The following is a 21,804-nucleotide window of genomic DNA, read 5'->3' as shown; positions in this document are numbered from 1 at the left end:
AATAATTTCCTGAGAGGCTCCATCTAAAATTAATACATTTTTTTTAAAAGCGGCAAGGGGCTAGGGGCACTCATTTTCTACCCCAGGTTGATAGTTCTCATGCCCATTAAAGCAGATGTACTTTCTTGTACTTGCTTCAAAGCACTTCAGAAGGAGTGGGCTTAGTTGCCAACTTTATCCAAGGGCTTATTCAGTCCCTACTGTAGAGCAGCCCCTGGGATCAGATATATCCTCAAAGAGCAGTAGGGAGGCAGCATTCCTGGAGCAAAAGGAGGTTTGGCAGGAGTAGCTGAAGACAAGCTACCCAAGCGAGACCATGTTCAGACTATCTGCTGTTAATAATGCTGCTGCAGACCCTCTGCATGGGCTATCTCAAGGTACTGACCCACCATGGGAATCTCTTTTGGCTTTGCTCTGCTGGATTCTGACACCAAAGGGAGTTTTTTGTATCCTTTTGGTTACTGGCCATTGCCTCATGAAGGCTGTGTGTGTAATTCATCCGGCATGTGTCTGCTGATCCTGTTGCAACCCCAGCCCACACACATGCACAACTTCAGGTGCCAAGTTAGGTTTTTCAATTAGGAGGCTCCTGTCAGGGATTCCCTGTGTAGGTGATGGAGACAGAGAGATACACTTCCAGGGGGTGATTCAGAAACTGCCTAGATATGGGGGGCCTAGTGTCCAAGTTCCAAGACTATCCTTCTCCATTATTGTCATTAATGCCTTCCATATTATAATGGAGAGCACTGGCAAAGGGAAGAAATTTATACATACATTTTTAGGCAACTTCTGAGCTTCTGTTCAGTGTCTTCATAGCTTTCGCAAACATTTCTGCTCTCATATTATTAAAAAGCATGAAGAAAAAGATACTTTAAGATTATTATTAAAACTTGTTATAAGAAATACTGGTGCATTGATGATTTTCTAAGACTGCTCCTTCTGGAGAGGATCAAAACTCCTCATGCAAGAAGATAAATGTTAATTGGATTGTGATTGTTACCTGTGACTTCAGGGCCTTGGAGAAGGCTGTACTGATCAAGAAACTCTTGTGTTGTGTAAGTACAGGTTTACCCCTGGATTCAAGGGTGCCCATCACCAGGAGAAATTCTCTATAGCAACAGAATAAGAGGGTGCCGAAAATTACTGCATTGTGTTATCTGCTGGCCTTCTACCATGTCTAAACTTTCATTCCCGCATTTAATATTTCTTAATGCCTTAATTAGGGCTTGCTGTAATGCTGTTTATGCCCCGACAAAAAAAAAAAAAATAAAATGCAACATTTTACAGAAGTTCTACAGATGCAAGCAGTTTATTTGTAAATCATTGGCAATACTTCATACTTTAGTGTCTGTCTGTCACTTTAGTAAGTGCACGCTTTTTGGCTGAGTGAACAACTTTAGCTGTCTAAAGACAGACTATTACCTTTTGAACACTTAAAAGATTAGGTTTCGTGGTGGCAAGATAACCACCAGAGTATCCAAAGCTATAAAAAAAAAAAACATGATGTCTCTTCCAACATGCTGCAATGTACGCATGGTGTTGCTGAAAGGAAAAGCAGATGATGAAGGAAAGAAACAAAGAAAGTATGCAGGGGAGTTTGGGATATTAGAAAATCAAAACCAGCTGTACATCAGTATGCTTGCTAACGTATCAGATAAGTAATACATCAATGAAGCGTGTATAAAGTATCAGCATGTGGTATACCATAGATACAAGGTAAGAAGTGTACCCAATCCAAACGTATCTAACAGGAAAGCTTTTTTCATATTAAAAAAAAGGCAGAGTAATATACCTGGAAGACAAGGAAGGTCTTTGAGAAATAATAGCAGTTTGGGAGAAAGAAAAGCAGTGTAACCTTCTGTTTGCCCTATCAGTTTTCTTTAATGCTTTATCTCTGCTGTTGTGATGAGGCCTTGTCATGGAAACAAAAGCTTTTAAAGAGGAGCTGTCAGGGTATCTAGGCCATCTCATTGCTGATACAGAGAAGTTGCCAGAAGTGATTTTTGCAGTCTGTTGATAAAATCTTGAATGTTATTGCACTGTTTCTTTGGAAGACGCAGTTGCACATTTAAAATAAACATCTTCAGAATTCTGTAAGTGAAAATTTTCCCAACTGCAATTAGCCCCACTTCTCTACTAGATTATTTACATCATTACCTTGTATAGTAAATAATTTTTTCCTTTGATAATGTTTAAACTGCTTAAGAATTTTACTAACCCTTATCCCTGACCCGTCTTGGGCAGAAAATGCTGTGGTTACTTAGCAACTCTGCTGGAGGAGAAGGCAGTGTTCCCAGTTGATGCTGAAGTTAATTTGGCATTAAATCAGAAATTGAAATTCTTTCTTAGGTATGGAGAATTTGAGAAACGTTTCACTGCATTTATTCTCTAAATGCAGGATGAGTTTTCTGAAAAAAATTATGGGAAAATTAGTTAACTTGTTTGCTAAAATTATTTTGAGGTTGTTTGTCTATAAACATGTTGTTCATTCTGAGCTAGTATTTCTGCCATGCTCATTTTTTTTCTCCTCTGATGGAAACGTTATAAATGAATTTATTGATTCAGCAGATCTTGAAGCAGGATGTGTAATGTCTTTGGGTGTTTCTGAACTATTGGTCAGACAGTTTAATGTTGTTTACGTTGCTTAAGGCCTTAATCCACTGCCCAACCTTTAGGCTTTTATAGAGCCATTTGAGATGCCGGAGGGGTCTGACACATCCACTTGGACCTGAGAGGTATGACACAGGAGACAGGAGCAATCCAGGTTCATCTTTAACTGAGGGAGACCAAGGAGATGTCGCAGGGGGGCTCAGATGGCATTTGGTGCTTATATTTGACCCTGAGAAGGTTAGAAAAGCTGTCTCCATTTCTAGCTGAAGGAAAGGGATTTCTTACCTGCACATTTTTCACCACCCGTATTTCCAGCCTTAGGCACCTATGTTAAATGCTTAAAGCTAAACAGTATGAATGCCCTTTGCTTGCTGCGTTAGTGTTTCATTTCAATCTAATGTGATTTCAGCATCCCGTATCTTGGTTTACTAGCATTGGAAAGAAGTATAATGTCATTTGGGATATCTGCACATCTTCACTTTACAAAACATTAGCTTCTAAAACTCATTTACAACAGCAAGTACCAAAATTAGGTTAAAATGTGTGTGGCTGTTGAGAATAATAAAATAAGATTCTTGCTCTGGTTGGTGATTATACACGATAAAACTGTGGCTGGTGGCTTGGTCTGCTAGCATCTGTCTGAGTATACATTTGGAAAGAAAAGTATAGAGGTTGCAGCCTGGAATAATAAGCAAGTGTTGGAAAGAGTCAGGTTTTCCTCAGTTACAGGTTTCATAACCAAAGGAACCCATTCCACTTTCTTCTCTCTCCCCCATCAGCGACCATGTGGTCTGTAGTCATATAGCCTTCAAAAGATTCCTGCTCTTTCAGCGTAGCTGAGGTCTCCAATAGCTACTTAGACATCAAGTTAACGTGGACTAAGAAATGAAGCAGAGGTGAAACCCCCCAAACCTTTTCTGATCCAACAGAGAGGAAGAGAAGAGCTATGACCGAAAGCAAGCAAGGGGCCAGAATAGCTCAGAGAAACTCCTACTATTAGCTGAGAAGCATTTTCTACTTGATCAAGGTGAAGTTTTCGTCTTCTGACTACTAAACAGTAGTCAGAACTGCACAATCATGACAAGAGCCACTTTGTTTAATGTTAATTATCTTCATTAGTCACCTAATAAAAGTATTTTGTTTACATTGTGCTTATAAGTGAAAGATTTTAAATTAAAAATTCAGAAAAATCTTTGTGATACTGGTAACTACCCTGATTTATTTTATTTTAAGAGTAGGGTTATTTTAGAAGACTTCTGTCTCTGTTATTACCTGGCTCTGTTGTATAGTGTTCTTCTTCAAGTGGCTTTTGAAGTCATTTTTGGGGAGCTATACATGTCATTTACAGAGGACAATAGTTTTTAACATACTGTTATAGAAAATTGCTTTTGGAAGATTTCAAGTACATAAATTAATAAGGTGGTGTGAAAAATTTTTACAGTAGTCTCAAAACAACTTACCTTCCTTTAAAAGAAAAACAAACCCAACTTAAGCTATTTATATTTAATTTGATGTTTTCCAACTGTTTGCTTATGGTTCAAGCTTTTTTAGAGGGCAGTTTTAAAAGTTCCTTGTAAAAAAGATTTATTCAACTTTCACAGAATTTAGAAATAGACTTAATGGATAAATTGCAGAAATAATGGGAAGGGGACCTACCTCAGCTCTCTAAGATGATGAATTTGAAGTTTTAGTCCTTCTAAATGAATCTTCACAACCATTAAGTGGCCCTTTTTGTGTGGTTTTGACTCATTTTTGCTGTAAAGCCACAAACTATTTATTTTTATTATGCAATTGTGTCACTGTAATAGAAGGAGAATGAATTTCGATCTGCCATATGTAATGTCAGCCAAAAAGTAATGGAAATATGAAGAGCATTGACACAAGTTTTCTCATTTTTGCTAATAGCAGTATTAAGCCATTTTTATTCTACTGAGCAGCAGAATGGCTGCCAACTGTCAGACTAGGATGGGCAAGAGTCAAATGTGGTTTATTTAAATGGAGGGCGTCTGCCTGGCCAAAGTTCCTGTAAATGTTAGGGAGCTGTATTGTATGTCTATCAGTGAGTAGACTTCGGAAACTCCCAGGTGACTCTGCACTCTGTCATCAGCCACAAAATGGAAGACATTTAGCAACCTATTAAATTTTTGTGGGAAGCAATAGTCTAGTGCATGAAAAAAATTTCTTCTGTGATTGCCACACACTTTAGTCAATGGAAGGAGATGAATAATCAGAAGAAATTGTTTACCCCCTTCAGCCAATGTTGCAATACACTGCATTTCCTACAGTGCTGTGCCATATTGCAGTCACATAACTTTATTGCTGGCTGTTAAGTGATAGCCAGCCCCTGGAACTGTGTTCCTCCCTGGGGAGCCAGAGGTGGGAAGGCTGGAGGAAAGGGGAGAACAAAGTATGATATACCTCTTTCTCTACGTGTCTTTGGTGTGTTGTATTTCTGACATAATTTTGATTCATGCTGTTTCATCATTTATGAAGGTGTTACTCTGTGTTGCTTCCTTGATTCATTGTTCTTTGACTAAAGCTGAGGGGTACCATTATGAAGGTCACAGGTTACTAGATCTCATCAGGATGGTTTAATTCCTGGCTTAAAAAGGCAGATTGAGGATGATTTATGTAGTTACATACATGTCCTCCAGTATGTGCAGTATATTGTCTCTAGTGTATTTGATGTCTCAAAAGTATTTGATGACAGCTCATCTACAGCTACAGAACTAGAACTGCTACAAGATCAGATGATGACCAGCAGGACATAGTGAAGTCAGCACTGTATACATGAGAGTAAGCATCTGAGCAGCGATTGCGTTCAGAACTATATGTAAATGCTAGTAGTGAGATGACCAGCAAACGTCATGTGAAGTTCACTGAACTGTCTTTTAAAATGTGAAACCCCACCCTTATTTTTCCAGTAATAAAAATGTAAGGTGCCAGCACCTTTTGCAGTCGATGGAAGCTTCAGCTTCTGTTGACTGTTTCAGTCCCATGTTGATTAAAGATCCTGCCTGCAGCTCCTGTAACTGTATTGTTTAAAAACTTTTATGTCTTTGTGTTCAGGATAGTTATAAATCCCTTTGGTTTTAGGTGCTTATCTCAAAATTACCTTTTTCTCCATAAGCAAAGAAATACTTGCTCTTCTGTTTCATAAATGGTTCTGCTCACATCCAAGATCACATGCATTCTGTGGTTGTGCAATTTAGAAATTACTGAATTTCAGGAAACAGATTCTGTAAATTAAAATATACCCTAATTAAGTTAGAGATACTGTCACCAGGTTGAGTAACTGTATTAAGATTTTACATTACATGTGTCTTTGCAAGAAGACGGAAAGAAAAAAAAAAAAGAAAAAAAGGAGAAGGAAGGGATGAGATTTAGTTTTACTGTTTCCCAAGCTGAAGCAGTTGGCCCATAAAGTGAACAATAGAAATCCAGCACTGGATGATTTTCATTGAAAGTCCATTATTATTTAAAGCTTCCCCTCAATACATTCTTTTAAAGCCAGCAAACAGACCTGCGATACAAACAGCTGCTCAACCCATCCCCATTCTGTGTTCTTCCAGGTGGTCTCAATGAATGGCCTGAGGTTTGAGTAATCTACAGCATCCTAATAACCACATATAGCTATAAAAATTTTAGAAGTGCGTGAAAGTCTAGATTTGGCATGGAACATAGTATTAGCATAGTGTTGGGCAAACTTCATGCTTTGGACAAATGTTTTGATAAGGGCAGTTACCTAGGTTTATTGTTGAGTTCATTTTATTTCATCTGCTGCATTTTCAGCATGGTTACTTTGCTCCTCCCTAACCAAATTGATGTTGTCCCTTTCTCTCCCGCTTGCACTCTCTGCCCTCACAGTTATACCCAAGCCACATTCAGCCTTTCCCTTTTTCATCTGACTTCTGACTGCACTGGGCCTGGGTACAGCTCTGGTCTCTTCTAGAAATAAATAGCTGTTTCTTACCAATATGCTTTGTAATATTTTGATTTACTTTGTTCTGTTGATATTGCAAAACCAGGTTAAAGTTAATCAGATCCTGTTTCAGATACCTGAAGTCCATTAACACAAGTTTAACACTGAACTTGTCATACTGCTTTAAAAAGTGTCTATGGCATAAATATATATCTGCAAAAGTAGTCCTTGTGTGTGTGTGACAAGAATGATACAAATTTTAAATGGTGCAAGACAAATCATATTAGTATTTATTCATACTATATATACTATACTGTCTCTTGTGCCTAGAGTTTGAATAATATGAGAAGAAAGTATCATCTGCTGCACAATACTATGAATTAAATATATTGAAAATGTTCATTGGCAGAGCAGCATTCAAACTCTTGAGTGATGAAATCTGTTCTCTGTTATCTCCAATGTATGGTTGTGAGGAGCTCAGATAACTGTGTGAAATGGATGCTTGTGGATACTCTGCCTCGTTCCTCGCTGGTGGCAGATCCCAGAGCCGATGTTCATGACTACTCAGAGTTACTAATTCACTTACCAACCCATCTTAGTGCCAGGGAAAGCTGATGACACCACTTTCAGACTGGAAATGGCTTGCAACTTCTTTGAGGCTGTATCCTATTATAGATAGCAGTCAGGTGCTGCCACTGGGTCAAGTGGTTGAAAGCTGGTGCAGCTCTGCAGGCTGTGCATGCTGTGAGCGTTACTGGTCTGGTAGCCAGTCACACGTGTGTGACTGACATCTCTCTTGTTTCTTTCCTTTCTCCCTTCTAGCTGCAGTATTGAAATATGAGAACAACGTTATGAATATCAGACAGTTCAACTGCTCCCCTCATCCGTACTGGCTTCCAAACTTCATGGATGTGTTTACCTGGTCCTTGCCGTTTGTGGGTGAGAAAGGTATGTAAATTGGCTGTGTTCATAGAATCTGCAAAATGGTTTCTTAGTCACTGCATGTGGCCTCATTTATTTGAAATGGCAAGAATAATTTGAAGACAGATAACTTGCTTTTGAGGACAAATTTGTAGAAAAAGGCCTTAGAGGGGCAAGCAAATACTAATGGTTAATCACACTTCTCATATGTTCCTGTAATTTCCACTCTTGCCAAGCTCTGATGCCATTATGTTTCTGCTGTAGAAATAGATTTTATGGCATTGCAGGCCAGAGGTGCATTCACTGAATAAAATTCTTATTATTTGTTCCTTTATAAGGTCTTGGGCATTCCCTTGGCTATTGCTTACTGCTTGAGGGACATCACAATAGACTTCACTACTACGGTTACATCCTTACCCAACTGACCTTTCTGATAAGATGATGATGGGTTGCTTTTTCACCAGCAAACATGGAGCTGGTGATGCTAAGACACAGTCTAGTTAACTGTTCCTGGAGAGAGTAGAGAGATGGCAGGAAGAAGGAAAACCTGCTCCTCAGCCCCTTCTTTGCCCAGGGCATATAGTGCCTCATCACTGTCAAGAAGACTGTAAATAACATAAATCATGTTTTATTGAAACATGATGCTCTTGACGTTGCCTGAAGACAACTTCATGCTATGAATGGCAAGCACACAAAAGGCATGAAAACACTTTGGTCTAACATATTAAATGAATACATAATGCAAACTGCTTAAACCCCAAGTCATTTTATTCAGGACCTGAGATGAAGCTTGCTTTGATCCATCCATTATAGTATATTGCTGCAACAGCAATTACTGCCAGAAAACTGTAATAAACTCTTAAAAGCTGCTTGGAATAACAGTTCTCTCTTAATAGGCAACTGGAAGTACAACCAGCTGTGGCTCTTACCTGCAGTCATGACCAGCTTTGTTTTCAGCTACTCTTTTTGTACAAGGAAAGCTGCTGGTTAGATGCCTGAGGTCTCTGTGAACAAAGCAGATAGACAATGAAGTAGGGATTAACAAAGAATAGACAGCTGTTTCCACTAATGGAGGCATTACATAATCCACACTGACACGTGTTGCAGACTCTTGTGAAGCAGATAAAATGCTTTCATTTTCTTCAGCCATAAACTCAGCCAGGCTGTTTTTAGGATAGGCCTGTTCTTCATACATATTGCAGGTCCTGTAAAATGTTCTGTGAGGTCGTTTTTTCAGAGGCTTCCCACTGGTGGCCTCCTCAGGTGGGGCTGCAGGATGCATGGTCAGATTTGTTGATGTTCTGAGACCATGGACACTCCTCCTTCTTTTTTCTTGGAATTTTTTTTCTCCTTCATGTCTTCCCAGTGGTCACTCTTACCAGTTGCTTGGAAATCTTAGAGCCCTGAGAAGTGAAATCAGTGTTTTCCCTTTCTCTGCAAAACAAAACTCATGGATGTAAGAGTTGATGTTCTACACAGCTTTTATTTGTTTCCTTTTTTTTATAGCTTTTTTTTTCCTCAAAGGCCAACAAAGGTAGGAAGTTGTTAGTTTCACTGGTCCTTCTTAATGTGGAAAGTCTTTCCACTAATCCTGTCAAAGAGAAGTATTAAATCCTTCACTAATGTAGGAAAAATATAGCTTTATCCCACCCTTCTAATGTTCCAAGCCGTCATAGTTGTCATAGAAGAGGATTTTAATAACCACTTGATTAAAAAATTTAAAGTTTCAACCTGTGTAGCTAGTGCAAGCCTAGACATGCCTGGTAACCCTTTTAATGATGCTTACTACATGTAGATGTAGTGGAGTTTTTCTCAATCTGCTAATGATTTCATATTCTACCTTGTACCTTTGGCTTTTTTGATCTCTAAATTACATTTCCTTGGTTGTGATTTTTTGCTGGTGTTTTTTTTTTTCGGTTGTTCTCACTCTGTGTGCTCTCTGGTTAGTGTCTCACTGTTGCTTTTCTAGAAGGAGCTGGGACCAGATTAGGGGCAGCCTGAGGCTGACCCTTCTGTGCCCAAGTTGCAGAGTTGAATATATTCTGAATTCACCGATAATGATGTTTCTATTGAATATACAGTAGTTCCTGCTAGAAGGGACCTACAATGATCATCTAGTCTATTTGTCCTGGATTTCAAGGGACACTGCCCCTTTGTGGACATCTTACAAGGGTTAATGTTTTCTTGAACTGAAAGTACAGTGCCAAAAACCTGGATAAATAAATAAATATTCTGTGATCCCTCTTGCTGTAACTTTTTCAATTGGAATGGCTTTCCATTTACTGAGTGAGGAAATCAAATGCTATTGCAATGTAGCAGCAAGAGGAGAGCAATCAGTGCTGTTGTCCAAGCTGAATAAAGGCAAAAATGTATTGAGGGGGAGTAAACAAAAGTTACCTAGTTCATTGGCAATTGCAAAAAGAGAGGCTGTAAACACTTTTTTTTTTAAGGTCTATTTGTTGTGGTGTTCATTATATTTGTAACAATTTTTATGGGAACATGTACTTTTTATTAACTACACAAAACACTTCAAACTTATATTACTACATACATAAAACAAGGTCATGTTTAAAAAGTGGGTGTCATTTCTGTACTGAATTTTCATTAACACTACTAGCTAGAGTTTGCTTTTTGACAGACCATGGGAAGCTTAATATCAAAATTTTGCATTTGTTTTCCATTTTAGTGACAGAGATGCTGGTAAACGTGCTGAACATCTGCTCAGATGATGAATTAGGGACAGAGGAAGATGGGTTTGATGGTAAGAGCCTCCTGCCCTTGGTTGAGATCGTTTGCCTTGAAACTACTTTAGAAGTTTATTTACTAACCCTGGGATGATTTTCTGAGCCCTGTTCAAGTTCTGTGCCACTGAAAGCAACTGTTGTGCTAGACTCCAGTGGATTTGCTGTACTGCATGCTTTGGAAAGAATTAATGGACCTTCTGCCCTGCTTTAACCCTTTCCTTGGTCTCACTCTTTTGTTTAAAAAAATGTATTTCTCTCCCTGAAGTCTGTGTTGTGTTGTCACAAAGAGGTCAGATGTTGATTTCAAGCATAAGATCCCAGGGATTCCTGTAGAAAGTTTAATTATGTCAGTGAAATTATCTTTCTACAATGAAATAAACTTCCTGAAGAGCTTCTTCCAAAACATTGGTACTGCAATTTTGGAAGATTGTGCTTGAAATATTTCATTCGTCACCTCTTTTAATGCAGTTGTGTATCTAAAAGGCTTTAAGAAGCATTAGAATCAACAAAAATAAATGTGCAAACACAGACAATGTTCTGACCTGATATTTCTGCTAAGAAGAGAGGAACGAACGGTCACTTCTGTTGTCATTTGGGTTGGAGTTCATAAGAATGTAAGTTGCCTTGTACCTGTTTGACTGTAAATGATACTTTATATCTTGCAATTTGGGGATTCTTATAAGTCAATTTACTTTATTAGACGTTATTTCCTGTTAGGCTGTGTAAGAGTAAATTGCAGCTCTGTGGAATGTCCCTTCTCAGTTGAGCAAAACTGAAAAAAATCCCATTCATCACCAATGATCTTACTATGAATGCTTTCAGTGTTTTTAAAAAAAAAATCTATGAGAAGAACAGAAATATTAAAAAATTTAAAAATAACATGGAAAAATCTAGCACTACCAAATATTCTCAGGATGTTTGTAGGTAGAATGAATGAACAGGGAGAATGAAGAACTTTCAAGTAAGACAAATATTTAATGAGTTGTAATTAATAATTAAACTTCTCTCTCAAAGTCTTTATTTTTAATCTTTGGAAGAGAAAGCCAGATCACGGGTTTTGACAAATGTTTCCTTTGCGATGGAGAGGAACTGTATGGATGATAGTGCTTTGATTTCACTCTGAAAAGCCAGATGGAATTCCCTGTTCTGCAGCCTCCACGGAGTGTGGACATGAACAATTATCTTGCAGGACTTGGGACAAAGACTGAATGTATTGAAACCAGTAATCAGTGGAGAGAAGAAAACACCTGTTTGAATATTGTGCCCAATTTTTTTCTCATGAAATTTAAATAAGTAGCTACTGTATAATTAAAGCAGCGTGTGAAACAGTATTGAGGCATACAATGAGTAAAAACTGTGTCAAATTAAATACAGTAGCAACAAAACCACGTGCTTAAAATCCTTGGCTCAAGAAAGCACTTAAGCTCAGGCTGAAATTCCACTGAATGCAATGCCAAAGCAAAAGCTTTATGGGAAGGATTTTTAAATTAATTCAGCATTGGCCTGATACTTTTTTAAAAGCTGTACTATAACATTCCATTGAGGATAGATAGGCCAATGCCTGTAGTCCTTTTCTAAAATTTTAGTGTGTCAGCACTCCTATGCCTAAGTTACAGTTCAGGAGCACATTTTCAAAAGCAGAGTCAGAAATGATGAGGTGTTAGGGGCCTTTGGGGACAGCAGCACTCTCCAGCTGCAAGAGGTCTCTGCATCTACTGCGGTGTTTCTGGGAGGAGGGTGAACCTCCCCCCTGCCGTCTCCCTGGTTGTTTTACCACATCCAGACGTGGAGTTTGCAGCATTGCAGGTGTCTAAGCAGGGAGACACGCTGAAATCCTCTGGGCTTGCATGTGTGTGTACTGCATAACGATATCTAACAGCGTTAAAAGTTTCCAGATGAGGAATAATTAAACTGTTTCTGGTACTGTAATGCTAATACTGTTGTCTAAATCTGCTTTCAGTTTTTTCTGTATGAATGATTCCTCTGTGTAAAACATTATGTTAAGGAAGATATTAGAAATGTTGTTGTCTTTAGCATGTATAGCTAAAACCAGAGCTGGCATATGTTCATGTCTGCTTTCCCAGATAATCCCCTTAGAGCTGTAAAATGGGATCTGTGGTGCTGGTGCTGCAGCTTGCTGTGGGCGCACGCTTGGAAGCAGTGGACTCATGGGGATCATACACATGGAGGAGACTGAAGGATTAGGGCATAAAAGTAAATTTGAGGGTTGATTTAAATTTAAATAGAGGCTGATATCTTTAATGATTTCCTGGTGGGTTCTGATTTATTATCTGTACACCAAACAAAAATCCTCTTTCTCTCAGAGATAGTTGAGTTCTCTCTCTTTTTTTTTTTTTTTTTTTTTTCCTTAGAGCCTTGCATTTTTGGGGAGAAATGTATTTCATTTGTGTTCTTGGTGAAACAGACTGGAATGATTATCAGCATAAAACTGTTGCTGTATGGGCTGTGCATTGACAGTCTTGTAGTGGCTCAACATTCCATTATTCTTTTTCAATAATTTCTGTCCAGCTTCCTTGGAGGACTACAATCCTATTCACCCACTGACATTTTTCTTAACAGGCGTTTCCTTCTATGGGAAATACTGCTAATCTGCAACAGCAGATGCGTTTTGTTTGATGGAATGATTCTTTAAAATCATCACTTATTTTTACATCATCAGTAGATTTCAGGGCTCGCTGCTGATTTCCTTTCTCTCCTTGCAGTTTGAACATGCCCTGACCTGGGTTCCCACATGTAATGAGAATGATCCATCAGTATGGTTTGCACTGATCAGTCATTTCATTCATTTGTTATCTTTTCTTACACTTTCTTGCCCTGTCTTCCCCTCTCACTTCCCCCTTCAAAACAAAACCCCATCAGCATTGCCTGACCTCACTGCATGGTGTTCTTGTGAGCCCTTTTTTTTTTTATTATTATTATTTTTGGTTCTGAGTCATGCATGTTGCATCTAGCCATGAGCAGGATGCTCAACAGCATGTATTCCCTGTTTTTTTTCTCCTTTTTTTTTTTTTTTGCTTAAGGAGACACATCATGGGGATCTGATCAATTTGTTGTAGGCAGTTTCTGTATACGTTTAGTGAGAGAAAGCCTAAATAGCAATCATAGTGCCTTTTATCCCATATCTCCCTGCTGGCCTGTATTGGCCTTTCGGTTTCACTTGCTTTAAAAATGAGAAGATATGATAGGTCAAGTTTTCTTATCTCTGATAGTTTACTCTTGCTGAACTTTCTGTCCTATTTGCTATGGTGGTTGCAATATAATCTGATCCAGCAAAGAATGTCTTGGGTGAACATTAGCTCATGTGCTCTATGGTTTGTGCATCGAACATATTGCTTAGCAATAGGAGCTGCAAATACGTCTTACCTAGCCAGCATATAGTTGGAGTCCTGTTTTATTTTAAGTAGCAACATTTCTGGCCTCATGCATTTGATTGAAAAAACTAAGCTGCTAATTAAAAGGATGCAATAATGTAATAGATGACACAAATGCACAGTCTTGCTTTGTATGCATCGCTATCATGATTTGGCATAGACACTCCTAAATTACCTGCATTAATTTTTGTATTGCCTTCAGCATTGTGGCTCACAGCCTTCTCACAGAAAACCCTCTGTCACAGTGCTAGCTGCAGCATTTATTCCTCAGTTGGAATACAGCTTCCCCAGTACAGTGCTGTAGTCCGAGCCTAAAGAGAATTACAAAGTTAAATGTCTCTTGCCGATCAAAACCTGGTTCTGCTGTGAACAGTGCCATATGAAATTTGCCACAGCTCTTCAGTGCAATAAACTGCACCTGGGGCAAACTCTGCACCAACTTACACAGAGACTGATTGAGCAAAACCAAAGTCCTTGTCATCAGGTCTCAGTTACTTACCAGTGCCTTGGTAAGGGTGTTCATGATACTACCTGGACAAATGAGAGAGTCTTAGCTTTTCAATGACTTCATTTTTAACTGAGAAATAAATTGAGAGCTTTTCCCACTGGTTTATGTTGTTCTTCCTCTAAACCATCAAGGTTGCAATGTATACCTACTCTCTGTGAGTTGGTGGCAGAGAGGCATTTTAATGTGAACTTTTATTTATTCATTCATTTATTTGGCCAGGTATGGTTGTTTCCATGACCAAAGCGTTTTTCATGTGAGCTATAATACAGCACATTGGTGTCCTCTGCCTCTAGACCAACCTAGCAGTGTGCACTAGATAACCAGTGCCCCCAAAATATGTCTCATGGAGCAGCTGTGCCTGGGCACCAAGTGCTGCACTTGTCTTGCTCTCAAAAATAGTTGATTTTAAAATGCAATACCTTGTACCATGGTGGTGTTTGGGTTTGATAATTGTAATCTGCTGGACCATTTGAACAAATGCATGGGGGTAGTAGATAGCACAGATTTTGACAGAAGCAGCAGCCATGTCTATGATAGTAAACTATTCTTTCAGCTATCAGATGTGAATAAACTGGAAGAATTAGCTTGATTCCTCTAAGAAAAGAGGTGTCATCAGGCAGGCACACCCCACCTAAACTGGGGGGTAATTAAGCCTTATTGAAACAGCTGCAGTGATGTAGGAGAAAGTATGCGTTCAAGAGGTGGTAACACTGACGCTAAGTTTTGCTGCTGATCTTCTGCCTGCATGTTGGTTTCCTGCAAAACCTACTAACAAAGCGTTAAGTTGGAAAGGTGTTTTCTTTTTTTCCCCATCATTCTCAATCTGTTTCTTTCCTTCTGGATGTTCCCTGCCTAATTTGTTTCTTTTCTGTTTTTCAGACTTTACTTAAACATTGCGTTTCCATTGATGTTGTCAAATGTTCTGTATTATTTTTTATTTTCATTCTACAAACATCACTGATCTTTTTCTTTCCCCCCCCTTTGGAATTCATAAGAAGATCCCATTTATGCACAGAAGAAAGGTATTCAATAAGTTGGAAGGCTTAAGTTTCATTAATTTTCCTAATGCTTAATTAGATAATATATAATATAAGGATAACAGTGAGAGATTTGGGTCTGGCTTTTTTACTCAGTATTGTTTTCTATCTGTTCAATCCTACATCTACATATAAGAGTTTATAGTCCTTTTTTTCCCATTGTTCTGCTTCTTAATCTGAAGGTCTAAATTACTTTTCATGTAAGTCCTACATATCCAGCTTGCAAGAGCTTTGTTTGGATGCTACAAAGTATGAAATCCAACAGAACGTGTTGAATTACTGAAGTAAGATTCAGAGTTTTAATTCTACTTCCCAAATAATATTTCCACTCCAACTTTAAATTTGACTGTGTACATGATTTTTTTTTTAAGTTCCTTCATGTTAATAGGGTTTGTTTAGATATTGAAGAAAAGTGAAAACTTAAGAGGTATCAGGCAATGTTTGCAAAGGCTAAAATTAACCCTTTTACCCATAGCCAGTTCTCAGGTTATGATCCATTTACTCTCACATCAATGTATGCTTAAATGTAGCTTGAGTAATTTATAAGGATTCGCATTAATAGTGAATTTCAGAATACTAAACTGTAGTATTCACACTTGAAATGTGAGTAAGATTTATGTATAAATATTTAGGAAGTCCAAATAGTGTATCAGGTGAGTGATATTCAGTTAAAACTAATAGGGCAATAAAACATTGTGAATATCAGGTGCATTATTTAGCAAATAACATTTTTAAAAAAAGAAATAGGATAAAGAAAATCATTACTGACATTTAGTAAACATAGACTATTTTAAGTCATTTTCACAGATCTGTTACAAACTATGAAATTCAGTGGAGATCAAAATCTTTTCAGTGTATTTTTTGGTAATCTTTTATGTGTATTAATGAGAAACAAAATACTCCATTTGAACCTGTTGTGTTTTTTCCATTCTTATTTTATATTTAAATGTAGGGCATTGTATTTCACTTTGGTCATAAATTACATTTCCAATTTTCAGTTCTCAAGTCTTCTGGAAGTTAAACAGTGACTGAAAAAGGTCAATTATATGATCAACTAGAATAGTGTGGGTCTGTATGAAACAAGTAGGGATAGTGACACTTGGGGGAAAAAAGAAAAAGACAAATTGTGTTTAAGTGCTTTCAGGGTAAAAAAAGCTGAAAACCATGTCTGGTGTATCTTGAGAGTACAATTCAGTGACATCATAATAACTGAGGCAGGAATGTACTCTCTCTATTTCCTGACGAACCCAGCTGAATCATTGCTGTTTAATTTAAATTTTTCATTAAGCTGTTACAAATATATTTAATTCAGTTACAACTGAATTACATCTGTTTCTCCCACTCTTTATTGTCTAGAATTAGACATTTATGCCTAAGACTTTATATCTTTTTTATCTTTATGTTTTTTATATCTTTTCTTAATATTTTTACCTTTATATGTGGGAGATTTGAAAGCTGTCATTCTGAGCATAGTTTCTTCCAGTTTGAACCTCAAGATATAGGCTCATGATTTTGACAGTCTAGGAGGACAATTAGAAATACCTGGAAATAATGCATTAATACGTGCCTCAAAAGATGGATGCATGCAAAAGTAGCATGCATGATTGTACGACATCTAGTTCACGCTCCTCAGCAGACGTATGAGCATATCCCAGTACGTAAGCATACAGTTATCAACATTTGAGCATTCAGACTGTGGTAGCTGTGCGGACATATGAGGTGGCTCCTGTGGATCCCTTTGTACACAGGCTGGTCAGGGACACACAACCCCGCAAGCAGCTCTGCAGGATTCCCTGTGCATGGCTATCAAGCTCCCACTTTTTCAAACTTTTGCACTGTTTGGGGTTAAGCTTGATCTTGACCACAATGTTAATAGTTGCAGTGAGATTCATCCTGAGTTTTTATGTCATTATCTCTGATATTTGCTCCTGTGGTTACTTGGCTTCCTTTTGAACAGCTCTAGAATTTGAGTTGAGTTTATTTTCAATTTTGAAAGTTTTTTGCAAGGGATGGCCATTTGTTTTGAAATTCAAGCACAGGAAAAAAAGCGTACCTCCTTTTCACCTCTTCTAAAATGCCAGGCCACCTAGTCATCTAGTAAATGTCATGAAGCAATGCTGCATTTCCAGCAGTAGTCTCAAACTGTTACGAGTTTATCTAATTGAGAAATCTGCAGTAGGAAAAGTGACAGGGCCTGATAGAAGAGCCTTGGGGCTGCCATCAGCAGAGCTGCATGGAGAAAACTGGAACTGTGAGAATTATTGCACAGTCAACTCACAGAAGCCACCCAGCAAATGTCCTCTGTGGCAGCGTTGGACCGCTCCAGTACTGTCCAGAGCAGTTGGGACCGCACTGCGGAGGTGCAGTGTGTGAAACACTGGCGCCACTGAAGCAGACGGGACGTTTGCCATTGAGTTCAGCAGAGCCCGTGTTTCATTATGAGCCCGTTGGGCTAAAGTCACTTTGCACTCATAATACAGCAAAGGAAGGTCTGCACGGCAAGGCCTCGTGGCTGCAGGTTTTCTCACCCACGTTCAGCAGTGCCTTGCTCCCCTGCCTGGTCCCTGCAGGCAGCTGTCTCTGCTGCTGCGTCGGCTCCCTGGGGCTGTCCCCTCTGCTGCCATAACCACCTCCCTCATCTTTGGCCCTTTCTGCTATTTTAGTTTCTATGATGGACTCCACTTTATAAAATGGATCAATTTGCTAGGAATTGAAAAATAGAAATTTCATTTTTGTCCTTGAATTCTGGAGCAGCGAAGAAAGAAGTGTTATTGTGATGTGTAGTGGCTTTCAGGTTGCGTTCTTGAACCTCTGAGGCAGGAGTTGTCAGGCAGCATCTATAAGAGCTGGGGTTACCTGTCATTCAGAAACCTTTGGGAGATACCTTCACGATGTATGTGATTATGATTGTGATAATTAAATGAAACTGGTTTACTTAGTATAACATGGCATTTTCTTGGGGATGTGGGGGGTCCTTATTAAAAGAAATTCCTCATTCTGATAATTTAGGACTATTTGCTTTTCCCATTCAGGTGGTTCTCTTGGATGTACAGATAATATTCTAGGTTTTGATGATATCCAAGTAACAATTACACATGCAAACTTAGCTGAACTGTAGTCTCTGTTCCAGCATACTTTTTTTTTAAAGGTAGATTATTGTATGAATTCACAAATTTCAAAGTAATTACAATTTTGAGCAGGCCATAGCAGTAATGACAAGGAAGTTGCTCTGTGGAACTCTCTTAACCACTGCCAGCCAATGCAATCCCTACCATTTCATGTTGGTTTTCAGGACTCTGCCTTCAGGTTTTATAACCATTTATATATGTTTTTAACTAGGAATAGGACTAACTGTGGATCCTCTTGGCCTTAAGCTTAACCCAATCACTTTTTTTAGAAAACTAAGTGAAATGTGATTGTTTTTCACTTAAAATGATAAGATTGTGAAACAGACTTTTAAAAGTTTAACACCTCCATTGTTGTTTAACTTTTAATTCTTTTTATGGTTTGGGTACTGTTCATGTTGACTATCTTTTTGGCATTTTCTAAGAAACTTGTTTTCAAAAGAGTATGGTCTCTGAAAATGTTTTTGAAATGGAAAATTAGCTTACATTGATAAAAAAACATGCAGCTCTAATGTGCAGCAGGAAAAGGATCACATCTCTAAAGGTACTAATAGCTAGATAATTCAAAAGTGATCAGTCTTGAGCTGTAAATAACAAAAAAATAGTATTTTTAGTTTTGACTACAGATATAGCTTAGTTTGGTAAACCATGGCATTAATATGATGTTTGTTCTATTTAGAGTTCAGAGTAGTGATGTATTATTTACAAATCCCTATAACTGTTTTTAATGTGTTTTCCATAGGAGCAACAGCTGCTGCGCGAAAGGAGGTTATAAGGAACAAGATAAGAGCAATAGGAAAAATGGCTAGAGTTTTCTCAGTGTTAAGGTAAGGTTTTGTGCTGTTTCATATTTTTTTAATGTTAAAGGACATCTTTGAATGATTACTTAGAGCACTCTACTGTTAATCAAACAGCAAATTTTATATTTTAGTACACCACCCAACTGAGTTTTACTGGAACCCTTTAAAGATTGTTTTGTTTATACAATACTGCTATTTATTATAGCTCTGAATATTCTTCTACCTCAGGGCTTTTGCTGAATGTAAAACAGGCAAACAAACAAAAGACATCAGCAAAGAAAATTGCAGTTACCCTTTTTTTTTTTTTAAAGACTTTTGCTCACAAGATGTACTAATTAACAGCCACTGTGAGGCAAGAGTTAGATGTGGAGAAAAGGGTATGTTCCACATCATCTCTCATTAAAAAGGAAGCCAACTGTCCTGCTTTGTCACCCACAGTTGTTGCTACAGCCATGAGCAAAGGTGATTAAAGATGAAAGCATTAGGGTCATATAACTAAAAATCCAGGAAATCATTGTGCAGAGGACAGCAACTTGTTACCTTGGGCTGCACTCCCCCAAACACATCAACATAAGTAACTAATTGCAACCCAATGTTTAGAACTCTCCATTTGATGTCTCTGAGCAAAAGAGAAAACATGCTGTACTGTGCTGTGCTGACGTCTAAATATAGAAAATACAGTTCTCCCTCGCTTTCAGCAAAGGGGATTTTTTTCCTCAGGAAATTGTATGTTGCTCTGCTGTAGTCAGTTTGTGGCTATTACCATTAGTTGCAAAATCAAGGCATTTTTTAAAAGTGTATTGGTACAATTGTATGATTGATATAAAAAGAGAAAATAAAAATAGTTACCTGAAGAATACACTCATAATTTCAGATGAAACACTCAAATTTGCTTGATTTGAGACTCTTCTGCAGCATGCAAGCAGTGGGCAGGTTGTCAGTGGTGCTTTGCACGGACACAGCAGTTTGCCCACGCGTTGCAGGTTGCAGCAGCACAGCTTTAAATAGCATACTGAGATGGAGGACTTTGTACCTGGGGTTTCCAAAGTGTTATATGTGGATTGCTAGTGATGCACAAGCTACTTCAAAGTGGTACCCATAAAAAAATGAAAAGTTGGCATCATGCCTCTTCCCTAAACAAGATGGGGGAGCAATCAACTGTTTCCACCTGCTCCTCTGTACCAAGTCTGGCAGAGAGCCTGGAGCTGACATTGCCACCACCTTCATAAAACAGCACGATTATTTTTCTCTGATGATAGTTGAGCAAACAAAGTTTGGGAAACCTGGCTTTCTACCATAACCTTGAACTGCAGCTTCTGGATCCGCTGTATTTTGTTGTGGAGCTTCTTTTGAAGTACAGGATGAATTCAACAGAAACGCGGACTTTCATATGTTCAAGGGCCTGAAATTGGATGCTCAGCTGATATATTTGGGTTTTGATAACTTGCAGATGATTGATATCACCTATATGTCAAAGACTTTTTCAAAGAGAACTATGGGGCAGAAGCTTTTCAATGGTTTCCGGGATGGAACAAGGGTACAGGTTAATTCTTTCATGTGTCCTGTCTAAAGTGATATGCATAAGTTTCATAGCTTAGGGCCTAAGCACCATTTGAAACTTTGAGCCCTTTTAAATTATTTCACAAAAATTGACATTTTAAGACACTGATGGGAATCAGTCTTGATCTTTCCCTGAAAAGCAGTCAAGTTCATCTCAGAGCTGTTCATGAGACATTTTTTTTGCCCCTACCACATGCATCCCAACATTTCCAGAAGACCAGAATGGACTTTATCTCATAGAGGGGAAAGCCAGCGGTTCACTCACTGAAGCTGCTGAACCTTTTACAGTTCTTGGTTACTGATGGACCTTAAAACTTTGCAGGAAGGACTGAAGATGAAGAGCATTTTTGTTCTCCCTTAGCTTTAACCAGCAAATACATCACATCCTTGCTGTGGTCAGAGGTCTAGTCAGCAAATAAACAGGTACCTCCAATGGGCAGTTTTGCTCACCAGTCTTCCAGAGGGATGAGTGATGTTTCATCCCAGCCACCATTGCCCCCCTGGGAGTACCTTTTCTCTTTTGCTGGAAAGGGTTGATTCTCCTCAGCTAGGTGCCAGCCTTGTAGACAGCAAAAATTACATGGGGTTATTCTTGCAAATACTGTTCCTATAGAAAAGCCTGGGTTATTTTTTCTGTCTTGTCAGTGCAATCTACATGTAACACATGAGTGTCTGATAATTCTGTGTAACCCCACAAAGGCTGCGGTGGCACCATCACCTAAACCAGCGTATTTCAGAAACCTTTGAAGTTCCTGTTTGAATCATTGCTGGTTTATGAAATTTATTTCACTAATTCTTGAAAAGAGTTTCTGTATGATCAGTATTTGATGTAACGAACTTCAAAGGACTCAGTTGAACATCTCTTCTTTGAGCTGGAGTGGTCACCTTCCTGGAGGATGTAACCTGAATGTAAAACTGAGATAATTTCAGCCACATTAGTCTCAAAAGTAGATATCAAAATGGTGTTGTATTGCGTTTCAGAAGTTAGAAATGAGCTTTGTCAAGATTAGCCATCATAGAAAGATTGGCTTAAGCTCTGTGGAAGACCTCACAATTCCTTGTCATTGCCTCTCTGCAACTTTGTTTCTCAAGTCTGACTTTTCTTTGGCTATATTTAGACAGGAGGGAGGTAAATAAGATATTTAATCAGTTTATTTCCCTTTTTTAAAAATGGAATTAAAGGGT

The 21,804-nt window shown here is 38.4% G+C and overlaps 1 protein-coding gene across 2 annotated transcripts in view; it reads left to right on the top strand.

Annotated features, from left to right (window-relative positions):
* Positions 1-21,804, top strand: part of PPP3CA (protein phosphatase 3 catalytic subunit alpha) — a 203,573-nt gene that overhangs the window by 172,521 nt on the left and 9,248 nt on the right. For both annotated transcript variants that reach the window (XM_074823175.1, XM_074823176.1), the window contains exons 9-11: positions 7,355-7,480; positions 10,140-10,214; positions 19,002-19,086. In XM_074823175.1, coding sequence (XP_074679276.1) covers positions 7,355-7,480; positions 10,140-10,214; positions 19,002-19,086 — 286 coding nt within the window. The remainder of the gene's footprint in view (positions 1-7,354; positions 7,481-10,139; positions 10,215-19,001; positions 19,087-21,804) is intronic.

The sequence above is a fragment of the Strix aluco genome, chromosome 4, assembly GCF_031877795.1.
Source record: "Strix aluco isolate bStrAlu1 chromosome 4, bStrAlu1.hap1, whole genome shotgun sequence".
Taxonomy (NCBI): domain Eukaryota; kingdom Metazoa; phylum Chordata; class Aves; order Strigiformes; family Strigidae; genus Strix; species Strix aluco.
The sequence above is the reverse complement of the archived record's forward strand: the minus strand, read 5'-3'. Positions and strand labels throughout refer to the sequence as shown.